This window comes from Anopheles merus, chromosome 3R (assembly GCF_017562075.2).
Source record: "Anopheles merus strain MAF chromosome 3R, AmerM5.1, whole genome shotgun sequence".
NCBI classification, from domain to species: domain Eukaryota; kingdom Metazoa; phylum Arthropoda; class Insecta; order Diptera; family Culicidae; genus Anopheles; species Anopheles merus.
In genome coordinates, this window is record NC_054084.1 from 48,084,693 (window position 1) to 48,112,091 (window position 27,399).

General features: G+C 45.9%; 1 protein-coding gene across 3 annotated transcripts in view; it reads right to left on the reverse strand.

Annotated features, from left to right (window-relative positions):
- Positions 1-313: 313 nt before the first annotated feature.
- The window catches only part of LOC121597566, a 29,906-nt gene continuing 2,820 nt past the window's right edge, over positions 314-27,399 (reverse strand). Inside the window, exons 2-8 of one of the 3 annotated variants that reach the window (XM_041923406.1) lie at positions 9,775-9,792; positions 4,443-4,787; positions 1,749-4,370; positions 1,527-1,664; positions 1,239-1,446; positions 947-1,162; positions 314-877 (exon numbers count right to left, since the gene is read on the reverse strand). In XM_041923406.1, the coding sequence (XP_041779340.1) occupies positions 789-877; positions 947-1,162; positions 1,239-1,446; positions 1,527-1,664; positions 1,749-4,370; positions 4,443-4,787; positions 9,775-9,792 (3,636 nt within the window). In that variant the 3' untranslated portion in view covers positions 314-788. Of the gene's footprint in view, positions 878-946; positions 1,163-1,238; positions 1,447-1,526; positions 1,665-1,748; positions 4,374-4,442; positions 4,788-9,774; positions 9,793-27,399 lie in introns of all 3 variants that reach the window. The other 2 variants (XM_041923405.1, XM_041923407.1) reach the window with 2 other exon arrangements.

Sequence of the window (27,399 nt, forward strand, 5' to 3'; positions counted from 1 at the left end):
TCTTGATCGGGCCATGTTAGGACGACATGTCCTGTGATGAACAGATTCCTGGTTTCTGAAAGCTAATTATTATTTAAATCTGATAATTATCGTAATATTTTTTACTGCATCTTATCTCACATATATAATCAAAATCCAAACATAACGCATGTACATAAAGATTGCTGAAAGAATTGGAGCTTATTTTTGGCGTAGGAAACTATGAATTGAACCCACCAAAAGGACGATCAAAGACACATCACTTCGTTTTTCAGATGGAACAGCAAAAGGTAAATTCGGATAGGATTACTAAAGCGAACTCTTTCTCTCTCTTTCTCGAACTCTTTATTACACTGTTTTTCATAGTATTTACAACGATCACCCAGTAAATGGGCCGGAGCGGGAAATCGTACAAAACAGCATTTTACTAAACTTAACGAATAAATTATCATTTAAACTTAACGATTATCAAAACTGTTCAGACCACTAACGAACCAAACAGAGAATGGGGGTTTATCCATAGTTTTCTGGATAACTTGCGGTTGCCCTCCCATTCATTCTAGTTGGTCATATATTCCCAAAATAATAATGGTTACTTTGAATCGGTAGTGCATTGCGAACCTGAACGTAATTTTGATTGAAATTGAAAACGGGTACTCATGGAAGGGCATTTTGTAATAAATTAACAACACAACTTCGAGGACAGACGGATTGACGTTTCAGGTCTGTGTTTTCTCCACCCAACTGGTAATTAACGTGATCGTGTTTTGTAGATTCGTGTCCAGCTTGGTGGTGGCGAGGGTGAATGCTTACAGCAACGAGTCGATAGCATGTATAACGCCGTTGGTTGTAGGGATATTAGAGGTCTGCAGATAACCATCGTTAACCTTGATTTTACCTGTAAATTAGAGAAATGGTTAATTTGGCTTTCTTTGTTAGCTTCATGTAAAGTTCCTGTGCGACGTACCTCCCGTCTTCTGCAGCGTAACTGTCTTTCCCTCCGCCATAACGTCCTTAACCTGGTAGAAACGCATACCGGCAGTGAATAAGGTGCCCGGGACAACGTGTTTGCGTACGAGCTCTTCCGCCTGGTCCTTTTCCGTGACTAGGTTGGTGAGTTCCTCAGTCGAAAGGTGAGCAAATGCGGCATCGGTTGGTGCGAATACTGTGTAAGTTTTGATACCTGAATGTGGCACGGGGAAAATCCCGAGTGTCAGCAAAGATTTTTCAAACGATCTTCTCCTATCGTACGATTTTACCTTTATTCTGGAGAGTATCCGACATGCCCGATGCAAACAATGCTCGTAGGAAGTGAGTAAAGCGTCGCTCACGGTCCGATTGAAGCGTCTGAAGAATATCACCAACTGGTAGCGGGAACATGACACGGTCGACGGCATGAGCAATGCCCTGGGGGATCACGATGTCCTGTTTGTCTGGCACGACCATAGCGCCATTGATGGTAGTCACCTAGTGGGTCGGATATTGAAATTAGAAAATGTAATTAATTATTTTGTAATGAATTAGGCAGCTATTGCGCCACCCATTACCTTAACGTCGTTCCATTCCGAGTCGTGCATGTTGTATTGATTTACGCGAAGCTGAGTTCCGGCCAAGGATACACCAGTCATTTCATCCTGCAGAGACGCAATTTCGAACGATCCAGGAATGACGTGATGCAAGAGCAGCTGGAATGAAAAACAATGATCAGTGATCAGTGATGAATGATGATCGACTTCCAATTAGACTATTGGCCCTGCACTGCCACTTACTCCGCTCAGTAGGCGTGGGTTGTTGCGGAACTTCTCTTCCGCCTTTTCGGGTCCGCCCAGCTGGACAAGCAGACTGCGGAAGGCTTTATCGGTGGGCACGAAGATTGTGTACGGGCCCGTTTCATTCAGTATCGTATCGAGACCAGACTGGCGGAGATATTTGGCCATGGCAAATAGTCCGTTATTCTTGAGAATTGCTGGTAGTTCATTTTGCTGCTGCTGGGTGTCCTCCTTGGGAGCGCTGAGCGTGTTATCTTGTTGCTGTTGCGTGATCGTTTCGGATGCGGATGCCGTAGGGACAGCATCGCTAGCGGTGGACTGATGTAACGCATGAATCGTCTGATGCTGGTAGGTACTGGCCGTCTGCTGTTGCTGCTCGATGGCAGCAGCCGTAGCCGTGTCCGAGAAGTACTTTTCCGTGTTGGCAGTTTGATAGATGCTGGGTGCTGGTGTAGCCGGCGGGATGGCCGTGGTAGACACCGGGGTGTACACAGAGTTTGCTTCGGAGAATCGTGCGGTGCTGTCGACGGTATAGCTACCGGACACTGGCGACGGCGTTGAAAGACGGGCCGAGACTTGCTGAGGAAGCGTGCTACCAGAGTAGCCACCCGGTGAGTATGCAGTGACACCGCTGCTCGGGTTTGCCGGGGAAGGCGTGGAAGCGTAGATTGTGGCTGGTGCCGGCGAGGCGGTATGGTGTACAGTACTGCCGGACAGGAAAGCAGTCGAGGCGTGATCCTCAATCGGTGTGCTGTGTGGAATGATCGTCACCGAGTTGGCTTTCTTTATCGGTTGATGGCGTGGCGTTGTAGTCGTGATCGGTGCGTCCTCGATCAGTTCCGGCTTGGCCACGGATCCCTTCGACACGACCGACGATGGGGGAGGCAGCTGGATTTCGCCGTTCTTGATACGTTTCAAGATACTGTCCACATCGGCACCGGACGTTTTGGTTTCCTTGTCACCACTACCCTTTACCCCTTGCACCTTGTACGATCCGTCATCCTGTTCCTCCAGGTACACAAAGGTAACCTTCTTTTGTGGCGGAATCTTGCCCACCTCCTGGATCTGCCCATCCTCCGTCTGCTTGATCAGCTCAAAGTCCGCACCCGGTGGAAGCAGACCACTGCGCGCAATGTCCTCGAAGGATAGTGGTTTCGGTGTCGTGGGCGAATCGAGCTGCTGGGTCAGCACACCTTCCGAGTTAGCGTTGGCGCGCTTGATGATTTCGGGATCGGTCGTACGGATGACCTGCACCTTTTCACCGTTCGGTAGTACCAGATCGGTCGAGCTGTAGTTCTTGCCACCCAGATCGGGCGAAGTTTCGGCTAGGGCTAGCTTCAGTTGCTTAAGCAGATCATCCCGTCCGAGCGCTTTAGTAGACTTTACCTTGGTGGGCTTCGCCTTGGCTGGCTTTGCCGTCTCGGACTTGATCGTTTGGAACAGGGTCTGACGGTTCGCACTGAGCAGTACGTCCAGATCCGACTGAGTGATGCTGCTGTAATCCTTCTTGCTGTTGGGCTTGAGCGGGATCACCGAAAGCTGTCCACTGGTGGTTGGAGCGGTTGCTGTGGTTGGTTCTGGTACGGCTACGGTTTTTGGCTGCATCTTGACAGCCTTTTCAAAAAGTGTCCGCTCCGACGGCAGCACATCGCGCGAACGTACCTGAGTTGGAACGGTCTTTTGCTGCTGTTCGTATTGCTGCTGCTGTTGCTGCTGGAGGATCTTTTGCTGCTTCTTCAGGAACTCCTGATGCAGCTGCTGTACCTTCGCTTGCTGTTTCTGGTATTGCTTCTGCAGGAACTGTTCGTGCTTTTGGATTACCTTCTGCTTTTCCTGCAGCTCGCGAATCCGTTCACTTTCTTCCTTGAGCCGACGTTCGTACTCCTGCTGCTGCTGATAGCTGAGCGGTTGCTGCTGTTGTTGCTGTAGACCGTTAAAATTGGTCGCCTGACCACCGAACTGTGCACTCTGCACGGGTTGCTGCGGTCCGCTGAACGTTTGTATTTGAGGTTGGGCCTGTGGGAATCCAGCACCCTGGTGCTGGGCGTTGAAGTTATTGGACGATTGGGCAAATGGAACGTTCGGTTGCAGTCTCGGAAGCTGTTGTTGCTGCTGCTGCTGCTGGAACTGCGGCGAGGGCTGCTGGAAGTTCGTTCCGATCGACTGCGAAAGCGGTGGGAATTGAAGGGCCGGATTTACGGATTGGCTGTTGTGGAATGTCTGCTGCACCGGGAACGTCGACTGACCGGCGTTCGGCCCAGACAGCTTGAAGTTTTGGGGAGAGTTGTGCAATGGTAGTTGCTGGTTGGTGAACAACGGCACAGGCTGTTGGCCAAGGTTCGCCCCGTTCGATGGTGCGCCTTGGCTCGGGAAGCGAACCTGTCCATTACCGGTGAAGGAAGGAGGAGTCTGAAGGAAGGGAGCCTGAAGGGAGTTGGGTCTTTGGGGTGCACCGAACGTTGGTGTATCGATGCTGTTCAGAAAGGAGGAAGGTTGGCTGTTCAGTGGCTGACTGACGGGCGCGGGGCCATTAGTGTGTGGTGGTGGTGGTGGTCCGTTGAAGAATGTGGCCTGCTGTAGTTGGTTCTGTACGGAGCGCTGCTGTGGTGGCAGTCGTGTGTCCTGCTGTAAGAGTTGTAAAAAATTTGGTATGAATGTGGTCTGCGTGTGGTGCTGGAAGTAATAGCGGTTTACTTGTGCTCCAAAGCTAGGTCCTGGACGGCCGGACGGTGCGCGGAAGCTGTTCACCGGTCCATTGGCCGGTGATGATGGTGGTGGTGGTGGTGGATGTAGATTGTTCGAGTGGTGATGGAAGTGTGCGTTGGGCTGGAAGTGTTGCTGTGTACTACTGGGGCCACTGAACGGTTGCCTTGAATGGGGTTGAGGGGGCACCGGTATTTGAATCGACGGTTGTATGAAAACGTTCGGCGAACGTTGGCTTTGATGCAGATTGAAGCGATGCTGGTGCTTCTGAATGTCGCTCAGAATGTGCGTCTGCTGCTGTTGCGTCAGCTGGCGTCGCTGAGCTTTCGGTGGAACCTATTGACCAAACGAACAGAGAAGAATGTTTCGTGTCAGAAATCGTTACTGCTGCGGACTTACTGAGGCACGAGAATGACTGAGGCTGTATAATTGAGGTCACACACGTTTGCCTGCACACTTTTGAGGACGATCTTCACGCGATGGTTGTGTAATTTTAGCCAAACAACATTCGTGTACCCGCTCTAGCATCCTTTCACTATCAATAAACGCAACCAAATCGGCAAAGTAGGTTTATTAACCCGTTCTGTCGTTGGTTATCTTCACCGCTCTCATAAAAAGAAGCCCCTTGTTTACCATCATCTTCAACACTTTTCTTACACAATTATACCGGTCCCTTGCTTTGACCGCACGTGTTACGTTCCTTTTTACCGAAGAAGCGACCCAGCGGCCACAGATGACCCACTGCCAAGAGAAAGGAAACATTTTCAATCGAATCTGCAACACTACAAGTAGCTCATTAGAGGCCCCTAGGGGGGGAGTGTCTAAGATTCGGGAAAGGACCACAGATCTAGCGAACCGTCGAGATGCGCGCAAAGCATCGCGGTGAGATGATGTAACAAGCGTTGCCCCTCCGATACGCCCGCTCTGGGCAATTTCAACTGTAAAGAAATGAAAACACTAGTGATGCGCCCCCCTCCCCCCTTTCATCCCTGTGGTAAGAGGGTGGAGAGGCACTGGATGATGCTCGATGGAAGCTGTGGCGATACGAGAAAGGCTGGTCCGAAGCCGACACTTTGGCTAACACGGTTATGCAGTTTTACGGGTCGATTGTTTGGGGTCGTTTTCTTCTCGATGTGGTGAACGCGTGAACGTAACACCATTCCGCTGGCGTTTAAAGCGCCTGCTGCGGACGCAGCAACACCGGTTCGGTGGTGGTCAATTGTTTTCGACAGCCCCAGCTGTCCGGCCGGCAGGAAGTAGATGATGCCGCTTTGGATCATTGCTTCGGTACCGCTTGTTTTTGTGGGATCGGATGTGGCGTGGTCCACGAAATAAGCATGCCACCAAGAGAGGAGATGTTTCGTACACGATCGTGTCGTTACGTCAAACACAAGGGAAGGCCAAAGGAAGAAAAAAACTCAGAATCGGAACAATCGGTATGCGGGCTTCCATTGCTCTAGTTACGAAATTGTGGGAAGAATTGCGTGCAAGCTTCGATTGGGAAGGGAATGTTCGCAATGATGCGTGGCGCGAAGCGATGTGATCTCAGCTTTTGTGCGATCACTCTGGTTCCTGGTTCTCTGCAACGCTCGATATGCGTTTCGCTTTGCGTAAGAACTTTGCGATGAGAGCCAGCTGATGTAAACAGTGATCAATGGCTTTATCTTAGCGTATCCACAGTGATTACGCAAAGAACAGCGATGATGTGTGTAATCCAGGCGTTTCTGTTTGTGTAATGTTAATCGGATCAAAGGTTAGGAAAGTTAGATGGTGTTTTTTGTTGATTTTGGTATGTACCCAGGGAAGTACCCACGATCGTGCACCGAGAAAGTATACCTTCATAACCAGCCCCAACGATTATGACAATACGGTTTTTTTCATTCAAGAACACACAATTGATCACTTCATTTGTCCGCGAATCGTGAGAGTTGTGGACTTTCCTAGACTTTCGAGTGAATGATTTATTTTTACCTCACACATCAGTAGACGCGCTTTTATGCATGTTAGGCTCCATTGCATCATATACAACAACCAGCAGAAAATCTGCTTCGCGTGGACATTCCTGCATTCGATTGCATTCTTTTGTATGTGCCCGTTTGCCTTCCATTTGCGCGTCGGCTTCATCGCACGAAATGAACTTTCACTTCGATCAAATACCTTTCTTCCGTTGGCCACCGCTGATTGACCATCACCAGCAGACCGTGGATCCGGCGGGAAGAGCGCGTAGGATATAAGCGGGATTCTTCACCTTCCCCATTATGCCTTTCAAAACGCACTAATCGTTTCTACAAAAAAAAAACAACCGTACCGTGGAATTTGATTCATCTCCTTTAACGGTAACTATGTAATGAATGTGCTACTTTTTACGCACCACCTCGACCACGAAAGACCATTTTTAGAGCTTTTTATGGCTCAAGATGCCAAATTTCGTCATCTGTACCCACACGCAGAGTTGAGCTTGATCGTTTGCATAAATTACGCTTCCTCTTGACATTTTCAGTGTCCGTGTGATTCGTAAAGCGCCAATCGAACGGACGATTTGAACAAGTGTCCAATCGTGAAAGTGAGCCCTCAATGTGTGAGCGTACCAATTCGTCGCAATTCATGTACTTCACTTTCAGTCCGCTCGGCTGAAGATTCCGTTTTTGCTGCTGCTGATTCCCAAAGGCGAGGAGATCATGAACCAAAGATGATTGTAATTACCATTACGACGCATTTTCTTCCCGAGTGATGAGAAAAGCAACGAACGGTCGAGTGATTGACTGTCCACTGACTCATTAAATTTCAAATGAATATTAATTTAATACAGCTCACCGGTTGGGGAACCTTCATTATTTTCGACCCATAGCGGTCGTTAGCTGCTCGATCGGAATGCTTCGTCGTGACGAATTGGTTTTAGGAACACGGAGAAGATGTTTCGAGCGATGAGAACTAAGCAGCACATTAACTTGTACACGCTGCCGGCTCTACACAGTGGGACATTTTCGGTAAAGTGAAGGTGCTCTTCTGCAGCACAAAACCGTGATCAGTGGCCAGTGATTTTTCACCAGAAAAATGAATAGCAGATCAAATGGCTCAAGATAAACCTTACAAGAACTGCATTACTAAAAACAAAACAAGCATCGATCGTTGAAAGCGAGGTATAATTGAACATGCAGTCATATTATGTATGTATTGTCTTAGAATTTGGTCGTTGTAGAACGGCGTAGAATGGCTCTTGGGATATTATACAAATTGGAAAAGCGACTTGTAAGAGGAACATCATTTTCAACCATATGTTCATTACAATACAGAGCTTTTCTTGTTGAGCATTCATTCATTCTTTGAATGTAAACGTATGATCATTTTCTGAATAACGCGTTTCTTTTACCCGATAATCCAAGGAATTTCTGTTTTTAACATTCAGATTGTTAGGTAAAAATATTAAAAAAAATCTTGTTTGTTATTTAATTCTTTTAATTCCATGCTAAATCCTAGAACACGGCAACGCATAGAATTGTAAAGATCTTTACAATGAAACACAACATTTTAAAGCAATTTTACGTCTGAATTCAATAACATCAAAATGAATGTCTCATTCCTTAACTTGATTATGCTGAACTAGAAAAATAGTTATAATCAGCCTTTTAATCCATTCATTCGGAATTCTCAATTTCATAGAAATACCATTATTTCCCCCCAACAATGTTGCCATTACACGGTATCTTTCTTCAGCTCGAAGGTTTTTGACAGGTTGCCGCCAGGTTTGGTTACTCTATAGCAAGCGCATTTTCTAATACCCTAGCTCGGCCATCCAAAACGCAGTGGGCGGACAAGTGGGAGAGAAAGTGTTCTCAGCCAGCTGAGAAATTGCTGCATTCAACTACAGCACCGACACGATGCCAACGACATGGATAGTATAATTAAACCCATCCACTCGGATCACTTGCCGACCGATCGGGCACGTGAAACGAACCAGTTTCAGCTTCTTAACAAGTGGGTGGGTTCGTCTGGATGGTGATTGAGACGAAAGTGAATCGTACTTTACGCAAGTTTCAATTACAATTCAACCGTATGGCACTCGCATTGAAGCAGCAACAGATCGGTACGATAAAATGAAGCTAAACTGCGCTCATTATCATCGATGATGGGGTAAAATTCGTATGCATTTCGGGGCAAATGGTGATTGAAGATCAGGAAGAACACCGTGCTATCTTCAGGTGAGGACGACCTTGTGATGCATGAGCATCACATACACGAATAAGTGGGCTAATGCGCTCGAGCGCTTCAAAACAAGTTTCCAACCCTGCAGCGACCCATCGCGGTGCTGTACAAACATAACGATATTATGATCGATCCTCTCTGTCGGTGATTGGTTATTTATGAAGCTTTCGCCGCAAAATGGAATTGCATAATGTCTATCGCTACAGGCTACCACCGGTGCGATCGCGTGGCAAAAATCACAGCTTGAAGCAAATTGCATTTGACACGTTCCCCGGGTAACATCGGTGTTCCATAATTGTCGGAAGGGTTCAATGCGCGGGGAGGCTGGCGACTGAAGCACACTCGGCTGGATGCATTGCAATTGCTCGCCAGCAGGCGCCACTTCCAGACGGTTCCACCGACAATAAGCTAAACCGTACCGGGATCCGAGTGCTGCTCCCTAGCCCGATAGAGATGGTTAATTTTTGCTCGTCACTTATGCAACTTATTATTAAGAGGTGCTCCCTAAACGACCACCCGCCACCACTACTTCGGAAGGGGGTCTGAGTCGAATTTCAATTTTCGTACACTAGAAAGACTCGATCGATCTGATGTTGGTTTGAAAAAGAATCGATCACCAACCAAATAGACACAGGCCCCTCTTGGTCCCGTGGCGGCTCTTTATCCTACAAGTGGCGGTACGATCGTATGAGAAAAAAAGTCTGCGTGAAACCGAAAGGTAGATAAGGTAACACGCAGCATGCTCCGTCTGCATAAGACTTGATCACTTATGATTGATTGGTTGATTGATTGATTAATCGATGATGCGCGCGATCGAGAGTGGAATTTAAGATGTGAAAAATCAACAAAAAAAAAACATTCCCCCCGTGCGATCGGCGCCACAACAGAGCTACAAGGAGAGAGAGAGAGAGAGATCAAACACAACACTTTCTAAGCTTGCCGTGCTCCGAAGCATCGCAAAAAAATATGCTACGTCTTGTTTTCCAGATACTGTGTGCGTATTTGTTGTTGGTCGGCGTTGTTTGTAATTCGGTTTTTGTACGATCGCACATACGCAGACGCCACCAAGTGGGAGGAGGAGGAGGAGGTGGATGATGGGGGGGGCGCCGCCGGGACTTACCGCGAATGATTTGGGAATCTATGGAAAATGTTTGAAAAGAAAGTAAAAAGAGAGGGAAACAAACACAAAACGGATTTGAGTAATATGAAGCATTGGCTGTTTTTGCTTGTTTGCGCATAAAGTGCACAGTGATGTTGGTGCAATTTGGTGCCTGGTGTGGAATGCAGATGTTTTTACAACATAAACCATTGAACTAAACCAACAACATAAGTGCCGGCAATGTTTGTGGTTAGGAGTACACTACGAAAGTGTTTTTGCATAATATTTGAATGTTTACTATTTACAACTGTGCAAGTGTTTGCATTTAATTAATAGCTATTGAACTGTATGAAAATCCTTCCAAAACGTTCTTGTCTTTAGGTTTGGGAAAGAAAATTAGCATTATTTTTGGCGTGATTGATACGTCTGTTAGTTCATACGTCGGCTTATCATTATAGCATTTCCGCATTGTTATTAGCAAATTCGTTTTATTACCCTTCGCGGGTCGTGAGACCGGAACTGCCTCGTAAGCATGCCTTTTCAGTATGTTTTCTCAGCTTAAATAGGTTTGGACTTGTTGGGTTGAGGATTGGATACACTACTATGTCATCATATGAAGTTTTTCTGTAACTATTTTTGAGTTTTGTCATTAGAATAACATTAAGCATTGATGTATGAACACTTTATAAGCAGAACGTCACCATTTTCAACTTTGCGTTTGGCGATGGTGATGTGTGTTTCTGGTTGGATCTTTACTGTACAAAATATTGTAAGAGCTTTGTTACAAGTTTTTGTCTCCATACCAGGACAATTTCAACCACCACTGCCTGACGTAACACGATTATCCACACGAACCATTGTGTGCGGTCGACCATTTACATTTCACTTTTTGACGCCCCGATCACATCCTATTAGCTCATCATCAGTGCGAACCAATCGTACGCTAATGGAGCGGCGGACTTTCGATCGGCAAACGATATGCGTCGCACCTCACCTCGACAACACGTGCTCTAAGTGGTGATCGATGTATTTCCCTGCGCAGGACAAACCGCAAATGAACATCTGTTTGAAGTGATCTGAAGAACACAACACAATCGCCTAATATCACTCCTTCGGGTAGGGCCATCTACATCTGAGTTCATACCAAAGGGAACCATTTCTTTTCCTCTTTGCGTACAGGCGAGTTCACGTGAATGGCCGCCAACTGAAATATCCTATTGGTACGGTACCAAACATGGACCGTCGGGCATATGCTATGATACCACCACGCCATGATCTCTTAACGTTCCGGGGAACACGGATTTAGTGCGAGTGCGCCCACTTTATCGGCCTCATCAACTTTTTTCGTGCACTTTTTCCTTACTGCACTGAAGATGATCGTAATGTTGCGTAAGGGAATAACATTGCCAGAAAACGCTAATTGTTGCGCATTTAATACAGCAGTTTTTGCTCTACGGCTAGAGCTGTTTGTGTCGCAATCAAAACTGATTTTTCTTGTCCACGTGCACAAACATCTTCTGTCTGTCTGATCCTCGGGATGCTAAACGATGATGGATAGGAAATTCATCCTCAACAACATCGTACAAACACACGCACAAGCACACTTTTGAGAAGGAGTGAAAGTTTCGAGTACTTAAAGCATGTGACGCAATTTATGGTTTATTGAGCGAGCTTAAAAAATCGCCATCTGTGTAGGGCGTAGTGGAACATTCCAAAGCAGGAAAGATATGGTACACTAATAGCTTGGCTTTGCCCATATAAACTGCCCAGAATGACATGTTCACAGACTAAATGCCCAAAACCCCTTAAACCGACCATCAAGTTTGAGCGCGCGCGCGCTTTCGTGTATGTCAGAGCGAGATTCAATTTCCATCATTCAAGAGTGTTTCCAAATACCCCTAATTTTCCATTTTAACTCATCGAAGCTTTCTGGCGACGATCGGCTGGGAAGCCGGAAATGCTCCCTAACGTGCGCAACGTCCACCCAAGGGCCCAGGGAAAGCAACCTGGGGACGAACGAAATGCAGCTAATCACCATCATTGGCGATCATGAGACGGAGGTTGAAATGAAAATTGCGGAAATCATAATATTACCGACGCGAGTGACTGCAAAGCCTCCACCACCCTCCATTCACCCCAATGCCGTTAGTTTGAAAAGTTAATCTATGTCTATAATTTGGTAGTCCCAAGCGCTCTGATCGAATATCGGTCGCGCGCCCGCGTGTGTGTGTGTAGGGTGCGGGAAGCGGGAGCTTTATTCTTTCTGCCTGCGAAACAACGGCCACCAATCTCTGATGAACGGGCAAGCATGCCGTAACATTAGTCAAAGTGCTAAAAACGCTCACTATCACTTCCGTTTGGCGTTTGGGATAGGACGATAGGAAAGACGAAAGGAGGAGGAATAGGTGGTGGGGAGAAATAACAATAAACGCTTCGTATCACACATATTCCGCATTCCGTGATGCCGGAGTGACAATACGAAAAACAAACATTCGAAAGCGCCACCGTTAGCGTGGTCACGCAATTCCACCATGCCCGTTTGCTTGGTTCCGGTGTGTCATTGGTCAGGTATGGTGGGATTCGATGGACTCGCGAAAATTACATGGCATACCAACCAAGCCACTCAAAGCCGCCCAGTGGCTCAACCTTTGCCCGAGCAACCTTTGACGAAGTGCCTTCAAATAAGATGTCCAGCGCCATTTCCTTGGCCAGTGCGCTTTTATCGCTTTGTCACGTTTGTTAATATGTTGCCACTTTCTACTGTGTGTTGTTGCTAAAGCGCGTAGAGCGCGCGTACTCCTTGTCCCCTGGGCTCTTGTCACTTGGCTGAACGTTAATTTTACGGTCACTGACCGGGTCAGCGGAGGATGAGGGCGCTGGTTTGGGTGTAGCCGGTAACACGCACGACCATTCAACAGGTCCCACGAGGACACATTCGAAGTAGGGGGAGGGGGGAACGCATTGCATCGTGAAAATGGACAAGACAAATTGGCCGATTTGTTCTGAAAAGATTTGACGCCATTTTACAAAAGTGGTGCAGACGACGATCTTTGTGAGCTAGGAATGATGGGAATGTCACTAAAACAGTGTAGGCTCCATCCATCTTTCTAAACTATTCCGACGCAAACCACCAAAACGACGTCTTAGACGAAGGAGAAGGTTTCGATGGCAGTGTTCCGAAAGTTGCCACAACAGCCCGTCGCAACATAACAGTGACAGCGATAGAAAGAAGAGGGATAACACATAAAAAAAAACACACACACACACACACTGGTCACATTCAGTTAAACGCAAAGTAAATGTTGATTCATTGTGAAAGTAAGTTTTTTTTTATTTCCCGGTGCGATGGCTTTCGAACGGTTCCTTGAGGCATGAGGCGAAAGAGAATGAACGAGTCGGCGGAGGTTGCAGACCGCGGTCGTTTGATAGCCGAATAATAATCAAAATCTGCTTCCAATTCGCATCTGCCATAGGCCAATTGTCTTGTGGTTGGTGTTTAGTCCGCCTTTGCTTGCCAGCTTTCTTCATGTCTTCCAGCGGCACCGAACACAATTGGGCTCGGCCGATTGTGGGGCATTGCGAGTCAATTGTTTAATCAAATTAGGTAAAAGACAGGAGAAATTGTGACAGGAGAGATAGGTGAATGAGATTACCAACAAAAAGCCTCCATAAAATCAATCTCGTTTCGATGCATTCCGAACGCTAATCAACCAAGCTTCATCTAATTTCGATCACGCTGCGCCGTTTGGTTACGCCAAACTGCACCTTGTTTTAACACGGTGGTTTCAACCTGGCAAGCCGTCAAATTGATTTCTTGAGCAGTCCGGGAAAGAGTATTTCGTTTCATTAAGCCGGACCGGGAAGATTAACCTTTCACCGTCCATTAGCATCGCTGCGAGTTCTTGCGAGCCTAACTGGGCAACACCTCTCGCAGCTCAGTAAAGACGCCCGTTTGCGGTTTTCCAGCCGTGCAAAGACCCCCTCCCCCACCCACTAGGTTTGCAAACCACCCAAACCACCCAACCGGCAGGCACATCCGTGGGCGGTTTCTTTGGCCACAGTGCAAAAGCCATGCAACTTAATGATGAACTTTCGCTCTGAACTTTGCGCTCGCATCCATCCCTTTTGCCGGTTCACCGTAATATTTGTATGAGCGTAATAAGGTGTTACGCGAGAGACGCCGCTGTGGTGTGTTGTTTGCCTTTAGGAATCAACTAATGCCCGGCGTGAATGATTATTAATAAGACATATGAAAAAAAGCACAGCGGTACGTGTAACCGGCCCCGAAGCCGGAAGAGGAGGGAGTGCGACCTGTTTGTGGGTATGAGTGCGAACCTGGAGTCCGAGGAGGGGGGGGGGGGCTGGAAATTCGGGTTCACAAAACTCCCACGACTCTAGTACCGCCATCGCGTAATGTGGCAAGCGCCACCGCTCTCGCCCTCCCAAACGGGGAAACGCAACGATCCAATTATTACCGGACCGGTGAGAGAATTTATTTATCTTGGGGTTTTGTTTTATTTTTTCCAGCGCCTGCCTATGCTACCACTGTTACGGGTGCCGGTGGATTGCGTTATGGCGTAAGCGGGAAAACGATGAAGACGAACCATCATCGCAGCACTGGAAGCAGCGATCTCCTTCTCCCATACTTGGCAGCGCATACTATGTGTATCTTCTGCCCGGGTGCACGTTGCGCCACACGCTGACGTTTCCCATGGAGCAGATTTTAGAATCGATAAAAAACGGGAACTGCATGCATCGAATGAATATGGCAGCACAGCCTCTTATCGTGTCTGCTTGCATCGATGGAATAATCAGCGATGCTCTGAAGCGTTTGCGGCTCATGCTGCAGATCAAGAAAGTTATCACACTCGCCTCGTGTTTGCGCCAACCTTTCACAGTGGTGCAGTATATTATTAGCGAGTGCATTGTTGTGTGTATGGGGGTGGGGGACCGGCACACCAACTGGTGCCACTTCCTGAGTAGTACACCATATGCTTGGGGCACAGATTGCAGATCGCTTGGGAAAAGCAGCAAGTAATTGATCGGCATTATTCCAACACGCCGCGTTAAGAAGAAGAACTAATTTTATGGACACGACGCATGTCTCATGCATACTTTGCTTGCGCTGTATACGCAACAACCCTTCTCCGCACAACACGCGCACCACCGTTCAGCCGGCACACATCGAATCGGCTTGCATTTAATTTACGCTGCAAACAATAACATCTACAGTTTGTTTATTGTTAAACGAATTGAAGCGTTTTGCTCTTAACGCAATTGTTGGCTTCAGTTTATTGACGCGGCACTGAACAAACTGCGAACGGTGGGATAGGGCTTTTGCTTCAAATTTCAGTTGCTCGTTGATTAACATGGTTCCAGCGCGAACCCGAACCTTGCTCTTTCGGGATGGACAATTTCGTCAGAAGAGCAACACGGCGAACGCTGGACGGAGCATATGTGAAAGTTCGCCCGTACACTGCCCCGGTCGGAATTCCAAGGTTGAGATCATTGAATAAACATACCCGGCCGGATGCGACATTCGTAGTCGAATGCAAAGTTGGTCACCCCGTTTCTGTTGGTTCATTTCCATACGGTTGGATTTGAGGTGATTTTTCTCTGTTTTTTCATCCGCAAAGGTGTGTTGCGGTCGATCGTTAGCCGTGCGATTTGTTCTTGAGTGGTTTGAGTTGCCCTCCTACTTCCCAAAGCAATCCATATCCAAAGGGGTTGATGACCAGACACTCTGTGGTGACACACATTTCCAGGGGTGTGATTTGACAATGATGGTAATAAAATGATTAAAATATATTATTACCCAGCACACTACCAAGCGGCTTAGGGAATGAGCATCGGAAACCGATCGACATAAATTTTGCGCTCTGGTGGCAGTTGCGGTAAAGCGGAAGGTTTGCTCACGCTTGCCCAAGCCGCAACCGTTTCGACCACGTGCATAATGGCGCCTCCCCGTCCGTGGCAAATGCAACGGCATATTTGGTGCCGACCGTGTGGAGTGCAAGCAATGGGAAGAAAGTGAAAAGCTGTAGCTGTGGCGCAAATATGCATGGAATGCTTTTCCACCTGATTCGCCAGACGCACGCAGACGGGGAGCTAAGATCTCTCGTCGACGGTGGTCAGCAACCTGTTCCGCCGATCGTTTTTTTTTCTTTCTTCTCTCTCGAGAGCACCCCTTCAGGGGCTTCTTGTCTGTGCACTTGCTAGGCGGGGAGGTTCGTGTGTGAGCAGTAGTTTCTTGCTGTTTGATTTCTTTCTTTTATTTTTTTTTTGCATCTAGCTGAGCATGCTCAACGTGTGTTCGGTTTGGGTCGATTGAAGCGTATCGAAATGTTTGCTCCATCGGTTTGTACGATCGTTTATCGATCATCTTGGGTCGGAAGCGTAGCCATGCATGAAACTTGTACCACATCGGCTGGGCGGTTGAGTTGGCCATTTTAACCTTTTTTGAGCTGGAACAGTGCATGACTTACTATTTAATTATTTTTTTGAAGTCCATTTTACATTCACGATCATGTAGCATCATAGATATGTACATCGGTGGATTATTTTAGGAAAAAATAATTTCTTCATTCAACTCATGAAAGCTTTTTTCATGCTTTTGCGAATGTTTGATCACATTAAAAAAGTGACTGTTCATTAGTGACTGTTTCAATATGCCAAATTAGTGTAAAATAATCCGTTTTCATTCAGCCCACCCTTGAATCGATATTATTTTTCGGTGTCTGCTCATTGAAAAACTAACAAAATTGGTGAAATTAGCAAAAAGTATTTTTCATTCGTTTTCATTGAGCTCATCCTTGAAATGGTATTTATTTATTCCGATCATGCAAGCCCTACTTCAAAGGATTAAAAAAAGCACACATCCATCATTTCACAATAACGATTACGTTCATCATTTTTCGCCAATGCAAAAACGGCGCAGGTGCCGTTTGATGAACAATAATTGGAATAATATGCTTACTGCAGAAACGTTTTGCAGCCAGCTCACAACAAAACGGCTCCAAGTATTACGCATCAACCCAAAACCCTACCCTCACCCTTACCAGACGTCGTTGGGTTGAAATATTTTGTCATAATTTTGAATTGCTTCTGTGCAAAGCGACTGTGAGCTGCATTTAATAGCCTACACATTTGGCGGTAATCTTCGGCAATTGCTATTGGTCAAGCGTGAATATTGATCGTCGGTCCGAAAAGTTGCTACAAGACCGTGGTAAACAGTGTAGAATACGTGGACCTAGCATGTGGAGTGTACTTAACTATTGGGTCACACTGTCAGGGTCGGAAAAACATACACATCGGTACAGTAGGACAGGACGCAGATAATGTGCGCTTATGTTGCTGTAATTTACTTGCCTGCCTCGCTACGAACGTCTTCACGGTGGGTCAGTAGTGCAGTAGTGGCTTGCTGCATTTCCTTTCCCACACAGATCACTTGCAGCGACAAATACAAACGCACAGCAAGAGTTATGCAACTCAACTTATCACTAAACCCTTGCAAAGGCGAATGGAAAATGAGTTATTTTCTCTACACTTGTACATTGTTTTTCCCTAGTGGCTGTGTCGGACTGCACGGTACCGGAATGCGGCAATTTAACCTCCCTATTATGTGACAATGTTTGGGCGGTATTCTCACGCCACAATGTGGTTATTGCAAAACATGCTGAAAAACAAACGTTACAAGCTAGCAGGTTAAATGATTGTAAGCAAAGCAGTTAAATAAATACGCTTTACAATGTCAAATTCGCTGAAGAGGAATAGCTACACATAACGAAACAGTAGCAATGGCACACTTTCATTTGGCGAATACTCCGGTTTTGCACTTTCTAAATAGGGCAAATCAAATTCATTTCAATTACACACGATCACTAGCGTAAATACCGATCATGCGAAAGGCGGGCAGACCCAGTGCATCGAACAGCACCAGCACGGCATCGTCACCTCACCTAATTAATTGCGGTAACAAGTGATGCGCTATTGCTGCTTGCCACCAAGGGATGCACTTGTAACGGATATGGCATTGCATAGTTTTACCATAAAGTGTATCCCGTACTTCATCGATGGACTGTACTGCAATGTAACGATCACCAGCGCATGAGACCCCACCACCCGTCGTTGGTACGTGCAAGATCAAATGTGCTTCACACCATCATTCGATCATAATATGATATGATATCGGCCCGAAAATAGTGATGATTTGTTGGCCGTAGCTCAGAACCATTTCTCCCACTCAGGTGAAGCGAAACAGGCACGCGCAAAACATGTAAATAAATCGACTCACATATCTGTCAGCAAGAAAAAGAGCGGGAAAGTATCTCAATATTCATGAGCAAATTAACGTACAAATTGCTTTCCCTATTTTAGCGATGCTCGCCTCCACCTGATTGGAAACTCCCGCACCGGGTGGAATGATGTGCTGTGTGTCAGTATTTTGCACAAAATGAACATTAAGGAAAGTAGATTTGCAAACGTTTGGCAGGAAAAATCTGGAATCTCAACGTCTTTAGCTCTATAAATGTTATCAAAAAAAGCGAATATTTTATTCCAATTTCGGCTGTTCCCGGCCTTGCTCGGGAGCGTCTCCGGTGACCTTGTTTTTGAGATCGATGAAATTTGTCGCTTTTTTAGGTGTCTTTCTTGTGTTAAAGGCCTGTTTTCTTCTTCCTTTTTTAAGGGTTTTGGTATGAGATAGGATTTTGGGGGACACACATTTTCTCCACCCCGTGTCACGGGGCGACGAATGAAAGCCACACGTTCACAGCCGCGCTAACCCAAATACCGATCGCATCGACGATACGGTCAACCGGACGGAAGTTGAAAGTGATAATGAGTTTGTTGCCTAAAGAATACACGTGGGCAAATGTGTGTGTGTGTGTGTGTTTGTATGTGTTTTTTGTACGAGCAGGTAGGAAAGTGATAGTTTCCACTAATCCGCGGCCATGGCTACAGTACGTAACATGCGAAATAGTTGAAGTCAAAACAATAAATTAAGTCACAGCTCATTCGCCGATAATTAGGGTAATTTATGCAAAATAAATGTGCTCCCCGCATTTCTCTCATATGTTTGTCCTAAATTTCAGAAAGTGAAGTGGGTTTACACTTTAAGCATCTTCTGATGGAGATGCTTCAATTGCTTTCTTTAATCTAGCTGTATTTTTCATCGTACCTTAGATGACAGAGCATGGGAATGAGAGAGAAAGATAGATAGATAGATAGAGAGAGAGAGAGAGAGAGAGAGAGAGAGAGAAATAGATAGAGAGAGAAACGTATTTTAACGAATGTTCCAACGTGGATTAAATACAGTGTTGATATTAATAGCAAACTGTCACGCGTGAATGAAACCGGAAAACGAACCTCCGAGCGTGGTGGTGTTGATCCGATTCCACTCCCACTGGAAACGTCCGTTACAAATAGCACCAAACGCGACACTAACAAATGATCGCCCTTCCCGATCCGGGCGACGATCATGGAAAAATTGGAAATGGCTTTCAACGGCGCTACGGCGGTCAGCTTCCATCATCACACCTCACATCGTCATCGGGTGGTCGGCGTAATGACAGAATTAGCGTCAACCTTGCACCGTACCAGTGTCAATTATGGCCCCAGGGACCGGATGTAGCCACGGTTTGGTCCCTGGACAACCCTAAACACCTTCACGCTGTCGGCCCACGGCCCCAGTACACGTGAAAGGAGAAATTCAATGAAAAACTACTTCTAATTCGTTTTTCTTAGCCCTGTAGTAGGACCATTGACTGGTTTTGCTTGAAAACGGTGGCTGGAATATCTCGATGGTGAAGAATTATGTAAAGCGGACGCAAGGTGCGTCGGATAAAGAGCAAAGCAGAAATTAAAATTAATTAATCTTCTGCAATGGCAGTACTGACAATCAAGTGGCACGGTGCGTGCTGTGGCGATTGGACTAGCGTACGTGCGGTCTGACTATTACCGGTCTACAGCGGAAGTTTGCCCGCCGGAACAAACTCATATTTACCAAAAAAAAAAATAGGAAAAAGCAAAAAAAAAAAACACGTAAAATAGTGAAACCGTCCGAGAAGATTCCACGGCACAGAATCATCGCCAAACGATATGGTTGATGAGCGAGCGGCAGGAGGTGGCGAAAAAACAACTCATCATAATAATTAAATCCATTAGCACCGAGCGAGACGGTCGGACGATTAAAGAAAATTGTGCATATTACACTTGTCTAATTCGTGCAGTGCGGCGGCCTTCAGCGGGTGCGTTCGATTCGAGCCTTCAATTGGATTGTTTTTCAAACCTTCAACACGTGCTCTTGACGATCGTGCGGCCGAGCATCATCCGTGACAGAAAAACCAAACCACTCAGTCACTTTCCATTTCGCGAAGAGTATTTTTTTCCTCTCTCATATTTTACACCATCTGCTTCAGCAGAGAAGATCATTTTCGGTGCTATCATGTCTGGTTGTAGCGTGTACGGGTTTTGGGGTTTGGAAGCGCTTTCGCTAAATTTTAAAAGGCTGTTCTTCTTCTTGCGCGAACGCTTTACTGAGTTCATGATATTACCCCTTCAAATCGTTGGTATTCCCGCGTGCTTAAGCCGCTGGCATTCCGGGAGGCTGCTTTTGATCAACGCCCCAACAACGATCCTCCACTGCGGTAGATCCTAATAAAACGAATGCCGTAGTAGACGCTTGCCGCTTGCTGCGTGGGCTTTCGGTGGATCGTAAACGGAAGACGCTTCCATTTCGGAGCGAAAACGAACAAAAAAAGTAGCATTTTATGACACCAACTTGACCGGCAGACGATAAACCGACTACGTAGCTGAAACGCAAGGAAATAAGGGAAAAGTTCAAAGCTGAGATGTAATCTCTTTCTCCTGCTAATTGAGCTTTGGAATGTGTGGGAAATTAATTGCCGAACGGAAACGAAGAGAATGTTTGTATATGTAAAAACCTCTGCCCACTGGCTGCCATGGGTCATATTGTTCTTTGTGTTTGATTTAATTAGCCGTACCAAGAGGAAGCATTAACCGCACTCTAATTGTAGCATCGATTTTTTGTTTTGTTAAACACATTTTCTAATTAATATTCAGTATCCCTAATAAGAGCATAATTTTTTAACGAATGCATCTAGCTTGTGTTTAATGAGGCAACTGTTACAGCTATTACATCATTTGTTGTGTTTAATTCGATAAAAATTGTGAATATGACTATGTAGTAGTTCTTTGCCTTCCGACCAGATCTCCTTGTAAGGGAAAAGAAACAAAAATATTGTACTTGTAAACATTGTAATTACCAACCGTTCCACCCACAGTGAACAAACGGAATGTTGCAGTGGCGCAAAATGCAGGTGAAATCCGCACGAGCGAGTCTTGCTCTTGAAACGGTCTGAAAAGCATTCGAGCTAAAGCTATGCTCAGCCCGTGCCACACATCTTAACCGCCATTGCAGCCGACGTCTTCGTACATAGGCCGCGCCTGCTGCTTCATTTAGTGCGTAATCAAGCGCTAGACACCTTTTTATGTACCTCATCTATAGTACTGTGCGAGAAGATGCTAGTATTTCAATGTGAACAATGTTTGCTTTGAATCAATCTTCTGCAGCAGACGATTGTAATGGAGAAAGAGTAGATCGTAAATCAAAACTGGAGATGTGCAAACCATCCCATCGTAAGGGGAAACAAACCATGTTTAGTTAGAGGCGGCAACTTGATGTTACGACGGTTTCGATAAGCCAATTAGTACGATTAATACGATTTGCAACGACGAAGAAATGTTCGCTAATTTTGAAACCGGATTGTTTAAAGCTCGCACAATCGTGATAATCAATTATTAATCTGAAATTCCATGTTTTTCATATTCATATCTCGGCTTGCACATGCGTGAGACGATCATGCAGTGGTTCGATTTTATATCTATCGCAGGCAAAAATTCGATCGTTTTCGAATTGCATGATATTGCGTGACTCAGGAAAAGTGAAAACTTGTGCTCTACAATTGACACCAAACAGGAACCAATAAGGTTGGCGTTGTAACTTGACAGTGGGGGGTGTTAACTTTTAATTACGATCACGATCATTCCACCTTCGAGCGAATTCAATGATAATTCGCTGTAGAGTTGGCATAGGTTTCGTTGGAAAATTTGCAGCATTCCCTTCATAAACATTCACGATACCTTCAAATCCCCCATGTAAATGTTTCACTAATCATAAACGCGTATTTATGATGCTTGTAACCTTTCTGCCTAACAATCTAGTTCTGTAATGCGATTTCTCTTTCTTCGTTCTTTTCCAACTGGAAGGACTTGCATCGCATCTTACCGTAAACGTATGCGTGCGTATGTAATTATGCTGTGTTTTTGCAGGTAAATAATTACCCCAAAACCGTTACTTAAACGCGCCAAATTGTGACCCTCGGTTGTGAAATTTCACTGTCTTTTCTACAGTTATGGAACAATCGATCGGACCAACGTGTTAGCGTCCCACCGATTGACCACCTCATGGGCGTAGGTTACCCGGCAATTACCAGGTTCTGCGCGGTTTGCCTCATTTTGGGCCTGTTTTCCACTCGTCATCTCGAGACAGCTTCATTTGCCATTACAAGTGGAACCATCTCATACCGAGACATGCCTGTCCTCTCTTCCGTGCGATTGGTGGTGGCAATTACGACTTCATTTACCAGCCAGCAAGTCGTATCTGCAGCGAGTATTCAACCATGGACGCACGCGAATTCTACATCCACCTTGAGATTAAAGACCCCAACAACGGTTCCATTAGTGCGCACTCATCAATGCCGATAGCAATCGCGTGGGGTCTCGCGATGTCCCTTCTTGTGGAAGAGCTCCAAAGGCCTCTTCGCCATACGGATAACAACCAGGCCGTGGCAAACTGCGCATCGATCGCCTGTTTGCAATGCTCCCCGATGGTTCTTCACTCGAGGGAGAGGGGTGGGTTAGAGGAAAAGAAAAAGCATCCTCCTTGGATGCACTTTCCGAACGGCACCTCTGAAGCGCATCTCACGTGTGTCGTCGTTATCGAAGATGAGTGTGCTTTCGTGTGCGGATTTACCGTTTCCCTTGGGCCGTGCGCGCTCCTACCAAAGGCCGCTCGCTGCAAACGGTAAGCATCAGCACGAATATCTTTCTTTGTGTGTACATATGGCGATGGGTTTAATTTATTCAGCTTCGGCGCTTCACCCCGTACCCCGGAACGCTTCTCATTCAAATCAATCGATTCGCCCCACCGCCGCCCTCCCGGTTAGCTATCACGCGGACCGTATTCGCGCATCCGCATCAGCCGGGTGGGGGTAGAACAGCAGCAGCAGCCCAGGAAAGTCGCTTCTTTACGAGTCGCATGAATCGTGCACTGATCGCCGCTTCTGTTTTCGAAGATGCGAAATATGGCAGTGGCGATGATATAGGCTTTGGTATAAGCGGATTTTAGAGAGAAATTTCCTATTGCAAATGCAGAGACCGGCCTAGCCCGCTAGACACGCTCGATGTCGGCGGAAGGAATGCATACAACAAGCAGAAGAAGAAAGTAACAACAGCGTGAAAAAAACGGCAGGAATTTACAAAATGGCAAACGAACGAACGGATCGTCGGGCGGATGAGTTGGATGGTTGATTTGGCGTTGGGTTTTGGGTTTCACTTTAAGGCTGGGAACATCGATCGCTTGGTTTGTGCTTTCGCTCGACGAAATGCATGCGCATCGCGTTTTTAGCGTGTGTTTGTGCGCGATTTGCGATGTGCTGTATGTTCTCCACATTCACCTGATTGAACAGCGACGATCGAAGCTGCAGCCAAACGGAAGGCCCGGGTTTGATCACTGGCCAGCCAAGCCTGGGATGAAAATCGGTTTCCCCTTTGCTAAAGGAAGAGCAAGAGCATCCCGCTGGCGCAATTGCTTGCCCTTCTTACACGAGTGCCGCTAGCCAATCGGAGACCATTGGGTGGAAACAATGCACCAACAGCGGTGCAGTATGCGTTGCGATTCGGAAAGCGTGATCGCCGGGATGCCATTGCGAGGCGTGCAAAGACGGGGCAAGTTTCGTTGGCAAAAATTTCACCAGCTTAAACGAGGGGGGAGGAGAGGGCTTAGTAGCAGCAATTTAAACCTGTATTTTCGCGGTAAATCACTGGCGGTAGATCGCTGACTGGAGAATGTGATGGATATGCCGGCCGCCGGCTGTTGACTGAAATTAATTAGACAGCATACCGTCGCGAAAGTGACATTAGCCGGGGGGAAATATTGACATTCTACTCCCGGGAACAGAAAAATAGTGCTATCTATGGCCGGAAGAAAGCTGCTGAATTGAAATTGATGATTGTCTTGGGGTTTGCGTTTTTTCCAAAATTAATGTGTACATTTAAGTTAAAGAGTTTGAGTTTGACAGTAAGTGGAAGCAAAAAGATGTCCATTCTTCTAACGAAGGTTTCACCTCTTTAAACGATACTTTGACGAATCATCCAAATCATTCTTATTTTATGTAGGTTTTTTTCTTCTTTTAAATCACTTTGTAATTATTATCTCGTAGAGCAGAATTATGATACTTTTATAATAATTACAAATTATGCGATTAAGTTTTGATATCAAGACATTCCCAGAATGTGATGTTTAATATTTATATTAAATCGATCGGTTACAAAACGCTTTGTTGTTATAACAATTGTAGTATACGATCTTTAAGTGTTGTTTTTTGTGCTTCAGCATGGTCTAATGATATGATGTTCGTCTGGAATGATCAGTAATTAACTGTACGCTTGACGAGATACTTTTATTTGAAATCCAAGCCTAACATTTACTTTTATCAAACAATTGTATCTTGCATAATCATTAATAATCATCACCCAACAGTAATTGATCAACCAAATATTGTATATTTTCAACGTTGGCAACTATTCTGCTTGACTACACAACTATAACGGATGCGTTGTTGAAGTGAAGATGACCACCAATCGCCAGAAAGTCACACCAAACAGTGGAAGAAAAGTAAAAGTTTCCCCTTGGTATTTCCGTCACTTCCACAACAACAGCACCACTCTGTGTTTTTGTCTTCTCCCACTCGCAGCATCTTGATGCGACATCGAGCACCAGTGACGATCGTGATCGTCGTGAGATGGATGAGCAGCTTATGTAAGTCCGAACAATTATTCCAACGCACTTGTTTGCCGGCTTTCTTCGCTGTCCTCTTGACGGCAGCGCTGTGCCATTTTGGGATGTTGTTTCCGTTGGGAGTCAACTTAAGGTGCGAACTCACGCCGGAAACTGAGCTATTGCGTGGCCTGCGCTCTGTGGCACTGTTACGACGCTTTTCCCTCTCCCTCTCTATCCCTGTTTCTAACCATACCATCGGTTGTATTTGACCGTGCTGGCACCATTATTTTCTCACCGCCGCGCCACAGACACTGGGCTTTATGATTGATTTAATCGCAATTTAATTTTTACAACGATCGTTTAATGGCCTGCACTGAGCTGTGCGAGCTGCCCAGAGGGCAATCATTAGTAGGGAGAAAAATCAACACACCGCAGGTCGTTGCGGAAAAGGGCGACCGTAGGATGGTATGATTGACACAACTCATTATGGTACACTCCAATCGCTGGCTGTAATAAAATTTAACCATACAACATTCCACATGTGCAAAACGCAGCACGAATCACAAATATTTGTCGAACAAATTGGTGGTCTGATTGTAGTTTCCAGCGATGCATTGTTCAACTCGCTTTTTGTAATCCATTTCAAAACCACCAACACATATTTGAATGAGCATTAATAATTAATATTTCTTTCAACAGCTCGCTCTCAATGTTTACTTCTGTTGCACGTCCGCTTTTAAATTAAGTTCCATTTCAGCAGACAATACCATTGCTCCGAGCACAATTTTCTCTTCACAATCGGCGTTTTTAAATGAAGCTGAAATCGCTCATCTGTGACACACCCTAGCTGTAAATCTTCCACCAGCTTATCACGCATTGGCAATAACGCGAATAACTGTGAACAGATCCATTTACTTTTTAAAGCACCTTCGCGCAACCGTATGCGATTGCGGTGCCATAAAACTGAACCACAACAAATGGTTCGTTCAATAAATGAAAAAAGCCAAACCATCAAGCGTTTACATCCGTCGCTGGTTCTGTTCATATCGTGACCTGCCCCATCCCCTGCCTGAAAAATATTGGTGTGATAATGTTTGTGTCGGTAAAAATAAGCCGCCTCTTGGGCTGGGGCGGTGTCTGTAAGTCGATCAGTGCAGGTTTCGGTAAATCCCAGCAAAGAAATCCATTTTCCTTCGACACGGTGCTTGACTACGATGATGTGTTTATCTTGCGATGATTGGCAAGGCGCCACCACCCGTTCTGGTCCGGTGCGGTTTTGCACACGTGTATCTTTCACAGGTGGATCGATTAATTGATGAGCACGAAACCGTGTTGCTCCATCGGAATGGTGTTCGTTTTCGCTCTTGTGCTGCTACCGTTACCGATCACTTACTCGGACTGTTGAGCATCATTAGTTCGCGACCAGTGCGAGGAAAGGACGTTGTTTGAAGACATCATTTCCATATTGGTAGATCATGTTTGAGCGTAACACAATAATATCACACTAAATTAACGTAACAACACCCCCGTCATGGGTTCAAGCCCCGAATAGACCCATGCGTAGGACTGACTATCCTGCTATGGTAACAATAAGTCACTGAAAGCCAAGCTCACTTCACTAGTGGGTTCAAGCAGGCCTTGACCGACAGCGGTTGTTGTGCCAAACAAGAAGAAGAAGAAATTAACGTTAGCAAAACCAACGTTCAGCTCCAGAATTGAATAGATCTGGATGCATGATGTTCTCGTTTGCCTGTTTACGATTCACAGCATGGAAGCTTTTTTCCTGTTCACGATATGCAAACCCTCCAGAAAAGAGGATGTGGTGTATCGATCATTTTGCCTTAGATCATTTTCGATCGGCAGAATTGTGCAAAGTGGAAGACACGATGCAGCATGTTGGTTAAGATGGGCAGCACAATTGAAGCAAGGCGACTTATTGCGACATAATGTCAGTTGTACATGGTGCAATAACGTTGATGTTGTGTAAATTGGACTGCACACACACACATACATTACATTGTTACACACGTATGTTTTCAGTACAATTTCTTACATATTATTCCGCTTTCCGCTTTTACAACTACATCCATTAAGCAGCCAGAACTACATCAATAAGTTTGGCACAAAAAGTGCTCGTTTCCACAGTGCAGATCTCATCCAAACCGAGCACTAACCGACTCCGGAAAGACATGTGTCCGTCCGAACGCAAACCAAACAGGTTCAGTTTTGGTGAAATTTCGCCGCGTGCGAAATGTTTTACATCCGAAAAGGAATGTGTACGCTGAAGTAGGACAAGCAGGAAGCGAACTATAAAAGAAAAAAACAACGCCGCTGACACTCGTTGAAAATGAAAATGATAAACGAATGAATGTTTCATGTGCAGTTGCGTCTGCTCGAGCCGGGAATTCGATGGCTTGACGACATTGGTCCTCGACCGTTGTCATCGGGCCCCGTGTTGCATCGGCTCACGAGTGGCAAACCTGCTGAGGGCAGGGCAGGCGCGCGCGCGTGAAAGGGAATAAAGCTGCCGTAACATACCGATGAATATTTCACTTTCTTCCAAA